We start from the raw sequence: 15,175 nt of genomic DNA, 5'->3' as shown, positions 1-15,175 counted from the left end.
GCATGTTATTTTATTTATTTATTTATTCTCACTCACTCACTCATTATCTACCGCTTATCCGAACTTCGTCATCGGGCATCGAGGCAGGATACACCCTGGACGGAGTGCCAACCCATCGCAGGGCACACACACACACACTCTCATTCACTCACACACACACACACACAAAACAGACAATTTTCCAGAGATGCCAATCAACCTACCATGCATGTCTTTGGACCGGGGGAGGAAACCGGAGTACCCGGAGGAAACCCCCGAGGCACGTGGAGAACATGCAAACTCCACACACACACACACAAGGCGGAGGCGGGAATCGAACCCCCAACCCTGGAGGTGTGAGGCGAACGTGCTAATCACTAAGCCACCGTGCCCCTCTATTTATTTATTTGTTTGTTTGTTTGTTTGTTTGTTTGTTGCACTTTTCTGATTAAATTTGTCAAACTGTTTGTGTGAGAATCTCAACTCACAGAAGTCTGAAGCACCTTATCCCACCTGCCACCAACAACTGCCACCATCACCAAGATCAATTTTTTTTTTTCTCTTCCGATGTCTGTGAACGTTACCCGAACCTCTTGTTTTGTTCCCGTATAATTTACGCATGGTGCCGCCGCCACGCGATTAGCCGCTCGGCTAACGGAACAAACATGCAGATGAACAGACATTCCTATTAAAGTGGTTGATGAGCATCTCTACTTTAACCAGGGCAGAGTATTCTGTCTGCATAAGGTTACTGTTCTTCAGAGCTGCACTCGTAATTTAGCTGATTGAGGGCATTAAGGCCATTAAGGAATTCTAGAAGAACTTAAATAGCCCTGTTGCTCAATGGTTGGAACATTGTCTGCACAATTAGCTGTCCAAAACCAATTTACTTCTATCCTGCTGGCATAAAGAATGCAACGTACTTCTCTTTTTTCCTTTCAAGCATTGTTTGTTCCCCTGTATAATGAATAAAACCTTAGTGAAACAGTACAAGATTATGTTACACATTGTTTATCGACACTTAGGAATTATTTGGGGCAGCACGGGGGCATAGCTTTGCCACCTCACAGCTTAAGGGTCCCATTGTTAGTGCCTGAGCTTGGGTTACAATGTGGATAGAGTTTCACATGTTCTTTTCGGTTCTCCATTTTCCTCCCACTTCTCTTACAAATGGCAGGAGGTGGACTAGCGATATTAAATTGCCCCTAGGTGTGAATGCATGTATGTATGTATGTGTGTATGTACGAACGGTTCACTTTGATAGACTCCTATCGATGGTGTATTCTCATTTCACCTTGTGCCCAGAGTATCTGGAATAGGCTCTGGATCCACCTTGACTCAGACTAGACTAAAAATGACTTACTATAAATGAAGGAAGATAAACGAATAGGAATTACGTCCCAGATAGTGAGCTCAACTCAGGCCTCATTCATTAAATTGCAATGCGTTAAATACATTACATCCGATTTGTGGGTTTGTAGGTGAATCGTACTGTACATGAACAGATTTCAACATAAGGAGGATCAAATCCTATTGACCGAAATCTTTCATCAAATCTGGGAAAATGTGAGAAGCACTGCATTAGCAGGCATGAGATAATTTAGGTATGTAAAATACGCATTTTGTAACTCCAGTTTTGGAATTTGAACATAGTTTAAATGTTAATCGCAAGGATAAAATGGTTTGATTGCACATCGCCACAGCCTGGGTTTGATTTCCGGGCAGGAAACCAACTCAGCCACCGAGGGGTTAACACTCAGTGCCGGTCCTGAGCCTGGATAAAAAGGAAGGGCATCCGGCGTAAAACCTGTGCCAAAATCAAATATTCGGATCGGATGATCTGCTTTGGTGACCCCAAACAAGGAGCAGCTGAAGGACAGCAACATTGGTCATTATCTGTTCGGTATGTCGGTGTAGAATGCCCAGGTTTCCCCAACACCCTCTTCTCAGTATCCCACACTATCATGCAGGATGATCGATGCTTAGGGGCAGATCAATAGTGGGTAAAGAAATTGTTACTCCAATAATCATAGGTATATTTATAATTATGAACGATAAACTACAGACAATTTGTTTTACAGTATTTTCCGCACTATAAGGCGCACCGGATTATAAGGCGCAGTCTCAATTACGGGGTCTATTTCTGTACTTAACCCATACATAAGTATTATAAGGCGCATGCTAAAACATACAATCTACAAAAAAGGTAAAAGAAGCAAAACAGTGAGTTTAGTTGAACTTTATTCAGCTATTTAACAATACACACACACTAAGTTGGCAAACCAACTTAAGGTGCATTTACCGCTACCTACTGGACTGTAGTGTGGAGCGCATAATGGTTAGGAAGAAACAAATGTTGTTTTGCAACATACCGGTAGTATACCTAGGAGGTAAGCGTACGTACTGTACGTATTATGTAATGTTCTCTGATTGGTTTATCGCTGCCAGCGTACGTAGTGTATGTATTACGTCCCTGTGTCAGCGGGAAACGGTCGGACAATCGATCGAGCGGAGCGCTTACCAAATTCGCACAACAACATTTTTACAGATTTTTGGAACTCGGTGCACACATAAGGCGCACCGGATTATTAGGTGCACGGCCGATTTTTGAGAAAATTTAAGGCTCTTGGGTGCGCCTTATAGTGCAAAAAATACTGTAAATGAAATACCGAACTCAGAACTTGAAACAAGAAAACGTGAGAAACAAGGAAAGAGTCTCAGGAAAGAACAAGACGGATAGAACAATAAGGCATCACAGCAAGACCTTGAAACAGTGGGGTGTGAATAAGCAAACTGTACAAGGGCTTAATCCAAAACACCTGGACACGATCGAGTACGTAAACCGCCAACGACAGGACGTGAACTCGAGTGAACTCTGAGCAAAACAGGGGAATTCGTGACAATCTTGTATAACACGCCGCTTTATTGTTACCTATAGCGCAACAGTCCCGTAGAACTCACATTTCTTTCCAGTAATGGAGCAGAATGACAATAAAAACGGCTCGACTTAAATAAAGTCCTCTTTAAGTCTGGCTGGATATCCATGGAGGAGATTAAAGGAAAATCCAGGCTGAAAGACCCTTCAATATCCAGTACTATACATAGCAAAGAGGGAGGAGGAATGAATGCTTTATTCCTAGTCATTTTAAGAAATACGGTGAGAAATACATTATTTCCACAATGGGACGAGGGCAAATAATGAGCCTCCGTGAGAGGTAGAGATCCTCTAAGAGCTCGAATTGAAGCACCGTGCGGTCTGCATTCTAATTTTATGGCACTTAGGAGTAAAGAGTGGGGGCCTCTCCAGCCACTCGTGCAGCCTGCTGGCAATGGAATATAATGTGTTTGGAGAGGTAGCCTATTATCTTGGCATTGGAGGGGGGAAGGAGCTGAAGTGGCCTATGAAACGGCCCTTTAGACAGGTGTGTGTATGAGAGAGAGAGTGTGTGTGTGTGTGTGTGTGTGTGTGTGTGTGTGTGTGTGTGTGTGTGTGTGTGTGTGTGTGTGTGTGTGAGTGACACTTCCCAGTACTGGCTCTGTCTTCATTAGCAGCACTCCTTGAAACAGGCTCTCTTGCTTAGCCGAGAGGACGAGAACCTGAGCAAACACCCACAAGGGCTTTCACTCTCACTACCGTATCATTCAGCTTTTTCTTCTTTTCCAATTTTATCCGATCGTCCCTCCGTTCTTCACGTTTATTTGGCAAAAAGATCTTTTTTGGGGAATAAATGTACCAGAATTAAATTCTCAAAGTAATTCATCATTATTAGTCTCTTCGTAATTTTTTGTGCAAGATTAAAACTATTTATTTATTTATTTGTTTGTTTGTTTGTCTGGCTCTAAACAATAATAATTGCTGTATGGTGTTTTGTATGTTTTGTATGTTCTTGTGTACATTTGGGTTCCTCTTCAAGTTTCCCATCATCCAAAAAACAACACAACGTGTATGTTTTGCCTACCGTGTAATTTCCGTACCACACGACACGTCGCTCGTCTTAAAAACATAAAGAAGGAGGAGAAAATAAACGCCGTCCAACAGCTCTCCTGGGCTCGATGCTGTGATACTTTGTTAGTTCAATTCTGACATTTACAGCTAAAAGGACTGTTTCAGTCAGATCACTGAGAACATGACCTACATCTACAGCTAGCATGTTTTCAGCTAAATGTCACCTGGGTGTAACTCCAGTCTTTCTTTTAACGGCTAGGCAGAAATGATCATGTAAAGCATAAATCAAATAGGATTAACTGGTCAACCTGTAGGGGGGCACGGTGGCTTAGTGGTTAGCACGTTCACCTCACACCTCCAGGGTTGGGGGGTCGATTCCCGTCTCCGCCTTGTGTGTGTGGAGTTTGCATGTTCTCCCCGTGCCTCGGGGGTTTCCTCCGGGTACTCCGGTTTCCTCCCCCGGTCCAAAGACATGCATGGTAGGTTGATTGGCATCTCTGGGAAATTGTCTGTAGTGTGTGAGTGTGTGAGTGAATGAGAGTGTGTGTGCCCTGCGATGGGTTGGCACTCTGTCCAGGGTGTATCCTGCCTCGATGCCCAATGACGCCTGAGATAGGCACAGGCTCCCCGTGACCCGAGGTAGTTCGGATAAGCGGTAGAAAATGATTGAGAGAGTGAGTGAGTGTAATAATGAGTTATTACAGAAGGTTTCCTTCCAACCAATATGAAATCAGGGGTAGGGGCAAGGCGTGCGGCATTCGATGCTCATCCAATGAGGAACCAAAACAAGGAGCAATGTAATAAACAGGACCTGAACGTTAAGATATGAAGTCCCTTACATCGAGAAACATACCTCAGGCATTCATTTCAAACGATTTATAAAAATTTGGGGTTATTTTCTTTGTTTCCATCCTGCCCCAGCACCAGGTTCCATATACGGTACCCAGTAGTTGCTATGTTGACAACTAAGTAATCTAACTGTCAGTTTTATTGTTTTTAATTTTAGAAACTCGTTACATCAAGAAGCCAGTGAGATAATTGAGCAGTTAAAATGGCCTTGATGCCCTTCTACTATTTACAAAGCTGTCAACCAGGGCCTGACAATTTTGGCTCAGTGCCATTTTGTCTCTCGTTGTGAAGAAATTGAACTTTAAAAGACAAATATGGTGTAATGAGCCAAGAGAGAAAGAAATATCATGAGGGTGCCCTCATGCCTGTGTTACCTTCTGGCTTTACCTTTTAGTTCTGCTGCCATAGATAGACTCGCTGGAATCCCTACATGAACTCTGATCACAATGTACACACTTTTTTTGGACCAACACCTGATAAGAGAATATCTAATAATCTGCCCCACGTCTCTCTCACTGCTGAACCGTACGTGTAGTCCGAAATGTGTCTGATGTGATATCGGTGCCGGATCCTGACACTTTTAACGATCTCACCCTCCGGACTTGCCTGATTCATCCCGATCCTCTATATCTACTTGGAGTGTCTGACTCATCTTCTTCTGCTGCCATGGATGGTCCCACATGGATACTATACAGTTTTGGACTTTCTAAAACAGTTAATTCCCAAATTCCACCTTTATTTCAGTGGAAAATCTTACCTAGATAAAAGCCCCGTTCACACTGCAGGTAAAAGTGGCCCAAATCTGATTTTTTTGGGGTCAAGTGACCAGGTCAGACTTCTTCAGGAGTAGTGTGAACACTCAAATCTGCCCCAGATCTGATTTTTTTCAAATCAGATTCAGACCACTTCCATATGTGGTCCTGAATCAGACCCAAATCTGATTTTTTCCAATGTGGCAGCAGTGTGAACAACCAAGGCGGATTTGATGCGACTTTTACGTCAATCTACATCGACATTCGTCACAATTATGCGCCGGCGAGTACGCACACAAACATGACTACGCCTACAAGTTGCCCTCGACATCCGAAAATTTTCAAAACACTGTGTCTCTGCTGATATTACACAAACATTTAGAAAGAAAAGCGAAAATGCTTACTTTCTCCATGACCTCGCCAACTTTAGCGCAACGGCGTGCTGCGATACTCATTGTTATCGTTCGTTTGCGCATGCGGGTCAGTTCGAAACAGCAAACAGTTCACACTGGTATCTGATATAGGCCACATTTTAAAAGGTAATGTGAACAGCCAAACAAAAAAATAATCAGATCTGAGCAAAATATCCAAATTCGAGCATCCTTACGAGTACTACTTTACTCCACAGTATACAAATTCAGAAAAGATTTAGAATTCCACTACACTATCCAGTGTCACCAAGAAGAAAACGGGTTCCCTTTTGAGTCTGGCTCCTCTGAAGGTTCCTTCCTCATGTCGTTTCCGGACGTTTTTTTCTGCCACGGTTGTCTCTGGATCGCTCATTAAAGATAAAAATATACAGCAAATGTGCCAAAGCATTAAGCAAGCCAGAGCTAGATGACTACGATAGAAAAAGTCGCATAACAGAATCGAGGAATCTGGATGATATAAAAGGGATACACTAGCCAGACTCAAAGGCCTCGCAGACACAGTCATGTTTTTTTTTTTTTTCCTTCAGCTCAGCACATTCTTGCCCGAGGACTGGAGAAAAAAGGTGAACCGTTCTCCGGTTTCTCCGGAGATGTTCTACACTCCAGCTAGTCTTCACTCTGAATTACGGAAACCCAAGTGTGTACCTTCAGAATCTGGCAGAAAGATCCCCTTCACATCCTTCACACACGAGGGGGCGGAGGACTCGACAGTTCTACTTTACCACCTATTTGTGGTATCAGAAATAGACAACTCGGGAAGGTTTTAAGAGTAGCGATCCATGCGTGAAGAGAAAGACTAAAAAGAAGAAGGAAAAAAAAAACCCTCTCTCTTTGACTTAGTGCTGTGATCATTTGTTAGTTCACTTCTGACATTTTCAGTTAAAAGGACTGCTTCAATTAGATGACTGAAAACGCAACTTACATCTGCACCTAGCATGTTTTACCAGAACCAATTAGCTAAATGCTACCTCGATTGGATTTCCGAGCCCTTGCCGCACTCGAAATCTTTCTTTTTTTTTTTTCCAGCATGATGAAGCGATTTCGCTGAAATGTACCAGAAAGGTTAACCTGCGCAGTGCTATTTAACGTGTCCTAGAAACACTTGTATGTTCTAGAGAGGAGTTGAAGCACCATCCTGTTATTCCCTGCTTACTGAATTACTGCTGTAGTGTGTTAAAGGTGTGACTCTGTTAGCATAGATCTGTTCCTCTGGTTCATATCCGTAACCGCCGATCGGCATCGACAGCGAACTCGCTATCGCGCTCCGTTTGCCATCGTCTATATAAAAAGTTGACCTTGTGTTTTTTCCCAGGCCTCAGAGTTTAAAAGCCTAGCTCACTCAGCCTCTACGCTTCTTTCTACACGACATCACTGCAAGTGAAGGCTCTACTTTCTCTGGTTCTGTTTCTTTGCTCCTTACTTTGTTCTCTACCTTGCTAAACCGTAGTCCATTTATTGTCAGCCGGCTGCTGTTCAGTGACAGCACGGCTCACGCTGTGGACTTTCCAGTCGTGCTCTGCACTGCCCGAGGTGGATTTTAGGGGATTAATTTTAATGGAGCCCCACGACAGAACCTTACTCGGTTTGCCAGGGAGATGACTGCTCAGCTTGATTATCACTTATTGATACCGAGAGCAAGTTTCTACTTCATTCTCGCCTGAGCGGGCCTTGCTTTTCACCACTACCATCTTTCTGTCAGCAATCAAGACCTGTCGGGAATTCCTTTCCAACTTCTAGGTTCTTCAGTACTTAAGAGATATGGTACGGACTGGATGTCATCTGTGTAATAGGCAATTTTCTTAGCTGCCAGTTCCCACCCATCAGTCAGCTCTTCCCAATCATATAACTGCTACTTAGTGAGTATGCTTTGTCATATGCTGACCCCAACTGCATCCCTTTTCCAGGCTTTTTCTTAGCAGCATATCGAATTCAGTGATAAGTGCAATCGGCACTTTTCCGCATACACACGATCATCTCAACAGCCATGATTGGTTAGTGTAATTTTGGTTGACAGAATGGAGTGCATATCATCCATTTCTCCCAAACGGCTAGTTTTGCGTCCCTTATGGCATTCATACTCAAGATCTTCCGACAATCAAGCTAGCACTTTTATGTTTTGCCGCTCAGGAGCCTTAATAACCATGTTAGAACTTTCTCTAATGTCTGTTATCACTGTTTTGAGCCCTTTCTACTTTAGCCCTAGTTCTGCTTTAGTGTTTCATGAGTCGAAAGGAATCTGGGTATTTTTTTTATATATAATTGCTGCTTTTAGATCATTTATAGCAGCTAGCAAATCATTTAACATCAGGAAATTAGCAATTACAAGGTTTCTCGGGTTCTTCGGTATTGTCTTTGTTTTTTTGCTCATATGTTCATTATACTTATTTGGTCTTCTTCCTGCTTTTCTTTCATAGCTCTGAAAAAGATTTTGGATATGGACGAAATATATTCCGGGGCATCAATCAACAAGACTAATGTTCTGCTAGATTCTTTTTTTCTTACATGAACAATTGCCATATTTACTAACACGACTAGAATACCGTTAGCAAGTTAGCAATCTCGTGTCTTATTCATTTTAATGGAGAACTTTCTAGGAGCCATGCAGCATAAGAAAAATACAACGCAGCAAAATCTGCCTCGGAGTGTCCTTCACGCTAAGGTTCGGCACGCAGAACCCACCCAGCTTTACGCATACAGATTGCTTTTTGTTTAATCGTATAGAAGGATGGATGTCGCACGAGTCGAACGAATTTGAATTCATTCCTAAACATCATATGATGGAGCTTCTTGTTTTGCCCGAGATTGATCAGATTGCTTAGCCAAAACGACAGCTGCGTATAATTTATTCTTACATCATCGAAGTATCCGTTATACCATTAAATAAAAGAATTTGTGAAGTGTGAGGAAAGTGTGGGAATGCCATAGATCAGCGATACCGTACACATACATCAGTGTTGGAGTGGAGACACGATGCAGCTGCACGCGGCGCTGAAATTCACAAGTGTTCTCTGATAAGCGTGAGACGATCCTTAGACCTCCATATCGACGTTATATCCAAAATCCTACCAGCGACGCATTAGTTCTGTAAAAATGTGCCAGCCGGCCTACAGCATTATGGCATAAATAAAAGGCTGTGTTTAAAGGGAACATTAAGAATACTTAACAGCTGACATGCACCCACTGTCTGGATTTCTTTTTCTTTTTTTTTCCTTTCTTTGTTTTTGACCACAATAACATGAATTATTGATGACAAATGATGCGTTTAGTAAGTGTAAAGTAGTACTTACAACACCGGAGAATGTTGATAAAAACCGAGGTGACACGAATAAAGTTAGTCGAAAGTATTTAAGAGTACAAGCAAGCCAGAAGAAGCTGGGTGGGGGGTGCCAATACTTTTACCTTCACAGAAATGGAGAGAAGTCTTCCTCCCCATCAAACAAAAACTATATATCGGCTTTTCGGTAAAAGGTAATTTTTTTTTTTTTTACAGAAACGGAGAGAAGGCTTGAAGGTAAAAGTAATGGCACCCTCAGCTTCACCTGGCTCGCTTGTACTCTCGTGCCAGACGACGTCGGTGGCAGGAGATCTGATAAATCACTGGCAAAAACCGCTGAAAACGTGCGCTACTTTACCGCGTCGTCATTTTAGGCATCCGCATCGGATTGCTTGCTGTTACCAATTGTCAGTTTGTCCCACATTTTTTTGTATCGTGCCATCAAAGAGACCTTGTGACGACGCAATGCTTCGAACCGACCCTAATATTTTCAAGCTTTTCACTCAAAATCAGGTCCAGTAAAAAAACAACAACATTTTGTTCTCGTAACGTTCATTACTTTACCATCTGATGGAAAGGTTTTGTTCAATTGACGCCTGGTCTTTCAAACGTGTTCTAACTGCGAGGAACATTTGTCAGCAGGTTGAAAAGAAATAAATGATATTTTTCCCAATATAGCTTCACAATGCAGCAGGTCAAATGTGCGAAACAGCTCTACGATTTCCTGTGTGATACTTTTTTAGAATTCATGGTCAATCTAGATTCTAAACCAAGGCCAGACTTTCCCAGCTAAGCACAGCTGTGCCTCCAATTAGCACATTTTTTCCAAAGCCTGAATGGTTTGCATAATTAGCATGCGCCATACGTGCTCCATGTATTCATACAGCATGAATACAAATTGGGGATCAGTGAACACCGCTCAAAGGCCTTGCCCTTATCTCAACATGTTTAAAGCCTCAGTGAGAGTATTGACTGGCCAGCGTTTGATAGGTGTTCGCTCGATGTATGTTACAGTGCTGCTTTTTAGAGGCGCTTGTGCATCGATCGGCCACTAAATATCATATAATTGGCTCTTTAGTGTCCGAATAGTGCTGATTGAGTGTTTAAATAAACCCAGACATCTGTGTCCTAAGCAAGCACTTAAATTATTACAAAGCTGTTTTCTCCAGCTCTGTGTACACGGCAGCTCAGACGGCGTCGCACTCGTCCCTGCGCTTTGTGACACATTTTGCCTTGTGCCTGCTGTGTGGCTTTTTTCCTTACAAAATAGTTCATCAACCCGAGGCCGATTCAGAAGATCGGCTTTTACAGACGAGGAGCTGTGTGGACGATACGGATAGAAATCAAAAACAAACTCAAATTCAAATGACTCCAGTCCAGAAATAAATATTGATCAGAATAAGAAGAAAAATTAAGAGTCAAAATAAATAAATGAATACATACATTTAAAGTTTCAAATTCATTTAAATATATTGATTTAAAATTTTAAATTTTATATATATATATATATATATATACTGTATATATCCCTGTCCCTAACGTGCAAACCGGAGGTGACGGCGGCAAGGAAAAACTCCCTGAGAGGATATGAGGGAGAAACCTTGAGAGGAACCAGGCTCAGAAGGGAATCATTTGAGTGACACTGGACAGGAAATGATGTAAATGTAAATAACGTCCTTTCTACAACAGTTTATAATAATGCAACCGAGATGTTCCTGGGGAATCAAATAGCACAGCAAAATCGTGCTCGATTAAACAAAGAAGTGAAAGTTGCAACTTAGAGAGTTTGACTCCTAACCCTAAGGTTGTGGGTTCGAGTCTCGGGCCGGCAACGACTGTGTGTGTGCACTTTGGATGGGTTAAAAGCGGAGAACAAATTCTGAGTATGGGTCACCGTACTTAGCCGTATGTCACGTCACGTCACGTCCCGTCAAAACTTTGAAATATATTTACATTTATATTTGATTAGCTTGGGATTACTGGATTCAACCCCCAGCACCTCCATGCTGCCTCTCTTGGTCCTTGAGGTCCCAGCGGTGCAGCATCATAGCTAATGATCATACTATCATAATATCATAATATCATACCCTGTGCTCTAATTCCAACTTCCAAACCTGGCATGAAGAAATTTCACTGTTCTGTAATGCTTGTGTGACAAAATAAAGACTTTTCTTCTTACGTTCCAATTCTAAAACATTTCCAAGCAATGACACTATCACTAACATTAACTAGATGAATTAATCCGAAGTAAACAATCCTATAAACAACCGCTACTTAGCATCAGCTACAATCTGATCGGCTGCCTAGCGAATTACGAGATGGATATTTGCTGCTAGTCTGATAAGATATTAGCAAAGAAAGCCTTAACCTTAACCTAAGAAAGCCTTAGGATCCTCTATAGGATTTTTCCGATCAGATGGAGATCATGGCTCCATTTTATGGAAGTCTTTGCTTCCTCCAGCAAGTGACTGGAGCTCAGGGGCGCTCAAGGGCGCTCGGGTTCGACGCTGCGGTCGGATAGTTTATGCCTATTCGAGTATAGTAAGAAAGTTTTCCAAATTTCTCAAAGTATTTTCCATCCCTCTTATTCACAATAGCGAGGAAGGGTTTCTGTGTAGCGAGTCTGATGAGAGTCCCTGGTGATGACTCACCACCAAGCCACAGATGCAGAGTAGGAGGGTGTCGAAGAGGGCGGATGGCCATCTCTCTCTCTCTCTCTCTCTCTCTCTCCCTCTCTCTCTCTGTCACTGTTCTCACAGCGAGTGATAATAAGATGGCGAGTCTCTATCTCCTCTCACCTCCCCCCTGCTGGTGCTCCTCGTCCCGGGCTTGATCTGCAGTCATCAGGTTGTGTTTGTGTATACATACATGAGCTTGTTTAGGGTGTTTCATGGTGTCTGTCGTTTGTGTCTCTGACGTAAATAAAGCTTTAGCTGTGAGAGTCGTCACGTAGCTTGGTCTCAGGACGTAGGCTTAATGTTTGGACAGCGGAGTTTGCCTTCGATAGCAAGCATGATGACTTGGGAATACATTTATAACACTGTGATCAAGCCTACAGAGTGGGGCTTTCTTTCTTTCACTCTTTCTTTCCTTTCTCTCTCATGGGTGGTTCAGTGAAGTCTTTCTTTCTTTCTTTCTTTCTTTCTTTCTTTCTTTCTTTCTTTCTTTCTTTCTGTATCTCTCATGGATAGTTCAGCGCAGTCTTTTTTCTTTCTTTCTTTCTTTCTTTCTTTCTTTCTTTCTTTCTTTCTTTCTTTCTTTCTTTCTTTCTTTCTTTTTTCGTTTGTTCTTTCTTTCTATCGTTCTTTAGGTCTCATGGATAGTTCAGCAAAGTCTTTCTTTCTTTCTTTCTTTCTTTCTTTCTTTCTTTCTTTCTGTATCTCTCATGGATAGTTCAGCAAAGTCTTTCTTTCTTTCTTTCTTTCTTTCTTTTTTCGTTTGTACTTTCTTTCTATCTTGCTTTAGGTCTCATGGATAGTTCAGCAAAGTCTTTCTTGCTTTCTTTCTTTCTTTCTTTCTTTCTTTCTCTATCTCTCATGGATAGTTCAGTGAAGTCTTTCTTTCTTTCTATCTTTCTTTCTTTCTTTCTTTTTTCCATTTGTTCTTTCTTTCTATCTTTCTTTATGGCTCATGGATAGTTCAGCAAAGTCTTTCTTTCTTTCTTTCTTTCTTTCTTTCTTTCTTTCTTTCTTTCTTTCTTTCTTTCTGTATCTCTCATGGATAGTTCAGCGAAGCCTTTTTTTCTTTCTTTCTTTCTTTCTTTCTTTCTTTCTTTCTTTCTTTCTTTCTTTCTTTCTTTCTTTCTTTTTTCCATTTGTTCTTTCTTTCTATCTTTCTTTATGGCTCATGGATAGTTCAGCAAAGTCTTTCTTTCTTTCTTTCTTTCTTTCTTTCTTTCTTTCTTTCTTTCTTTCTCTATCTCTCATGGATAGTTCAGTGAAGTCTTTCTTTCTTTCTATCTTTCTTTCTTTCTTTCTTTTTTCCATTTGTTCTTTCTTTCTATCTTTCTTTATGGCTCATGGATAGTTCAGCGAAGTCTTTCTTTCTTTATTTCTTTTTTTCTTTCTTTCTTTCTGTATCTCTCATGGATAGTTCAGCGAAGTCTTTCTTTCTTTCTTTCTTTCTTTCTTTCTTTCTTTCTTTCTTTCTTTCTTTCTTTCTTTCTTTCTTTCTTTCACATTTCAGCCACTTCACCACAAACCTTGAGACTTTATGGGAAAGTAGCCCAGAAGCTTAAATAGAAGCGTAATGGGTAAAATATGTAGTAGATTTTATACAGTATATGTTACAGAAATGTACAAGCTGCAAACTAATGATAATAACAAGCTCTAACAGCTCACTAGTCCTCAGTCATATACTGTCAGGATTGTCTGATTGTCTGACTGATCGGATGATGTTCAGATAAGAAAATAACCGAGTAGGCAGCAGAAAAAGGTGAAAACGACAGTAACAAAAGCCCAAATGATGTATTTCTGCTTTATTTTTTATACAACACTGTGAATAAGACACGTTATTGGCTTCCAAAATATTGGGAAACTTGCCTTATCATCACATTATACGTCAGATACGGATCTACAACTTTGTTCTGCGATCTAGAGAAGGATACAGTTCACACTGACAGACTAACATCTCTAGCGTCCTTGTAATCATCTCTTTCCGTAGGTGAGAAACCGATTTGCACTCACTCTGCATCCTTTCTTCCTTTCCCTCCGTCCCCTTCTCCAGGTGATTAACATAGTCGACGTCGGTCTCCCGTGAGCTGCTGCTGGAATGGACATGAAGGAGAGGCGGCAGCGCTCTCTGACACGAGGCAGGTGCAGGAAAGAGCCTCACTACGTCACGTCGTCCATGGACGCAGACGAGCGCCACGTAAACCCGCAGAAAAGCTACAGCTCCAGCGAGACGCTTAAAGCCTACGAGCAGGAAGCACGGATGCACTACGGGCCTGAATCGGTAGAATACGTCAGGCAAGGTGAACCACACAACACTCCTCCGTCGCTTTCAGCCGTTCTTCATTTATTATGTTCCGCACTCTAGTCTAGACACGAGGAAAAACATGCTTAACTCCTGCCTTCACTCTGACTAATAGAAACTCCAAAACAAATGGCATCTTGATTAGGTTTGATCTCTGCGTAATCCATTAATGCTTGTTTATGAATGCCGAAGTAATTGGATTTTCAGGCACGATGAAATTTTCATTTGCAGCCATTGAGAAAATCTGTTTTGATAACTTTATAACTTTAAGTAAGCAATCGTAACTGTTGCCTACAATCACCAGACACAGACGAGGGAATCCGAAAGACACGACGAGAGAGAATGAATCGGTATAGAATGCACGCGAGACGGTTTTAATCGGCGGTAATGCCGCTCGTTTTCTACGTCACCCTCGTTTACAAAGCACCCTCGTTTTTTTTTTTTTTTTTTTCCCCCACAATCCCTTTTATGCTTTTTTTCCACCGTGAAAACTTTAGATGCTCGTCACTTGTTCACTAGAATTATACACCATTGTTTTAAACAACAGGGTTCACTCATTATACCTCATTATACCTCATTATACCTCATTCTGAAAACTGATGAAGTTTGATTGGCAGGATTCAACTTCTGCTTAGTGAAAATTTTTTTTTTTTATAATGCTTTACTGTAGCAGCAACCTAATGTGTTATTTTCGAGGACTTAGCAAACACAATTTCCCGAACAATGAATGCCACAGAATGTCAAACACAACTTAGCATTGCATTAATATTCAGTTCATTTCAATTCATCTGTATTTGTATAGCGCTTTTAACAATGGACATCGTCTCAAAGCAGCTTTCGGAACAAGAAATATAGTACAAAAAATTCAAGATTAATATAACACAAAAGATCAAGACTAATATTAGACTTATATTTTAAATGTGTTTGTATTATTCCTTAATGAACAAGCCTGAGGTGACTGATGTGGCTG

The 15,175-nt window shown here is 41.4% G+C and overlaps 1 protein-coding gene across 1 annotated transcript in view; it reads left to right on the top strand.

The window, feature by feature from the left end:
• tenm2b (teneurin transmembrane protein 2b) overlaps positions 1 to 15,175 on the top strand; it is a 322,068-nt gene that overhangs the window by 32,392 nt on the left and 274,501 nt on the right. The window contains exon 2 of the mRNA XM_047805881.1: positions 13,957 to 14,203. Coding sequence (XP_047661837.1) covers positions 14,002 to 14,203 — 202 coding nt within the window. The 5' untranslated portion in view covers positions 13,957 to 14,001. The remainder of the gene's footprint in view (positions 1 to 13,956; positions 14,204 to 15,175) is intronic.

This window comes from Tachysurus fulvidraco, chromosome 21 (assembly GCF_022655615.1).
Source record: "Tachysurus fulvidraco isolate hzauxx_2018 chromosome 21, HZAU_PFXX_2.0, whole genome shotgun sequence".
In the NCBI taxonomy this organism is placed as follows: domain Eukaryota; kingdom Metazoa; phylum Chordata; class Actinopteri; order Siluriformes; family Bagridae; genus Tachysurus; species Tachysurus fulvidraco.
This window is presented reverse-complemented; position numbering and strand designations above follow the sequence as displayed.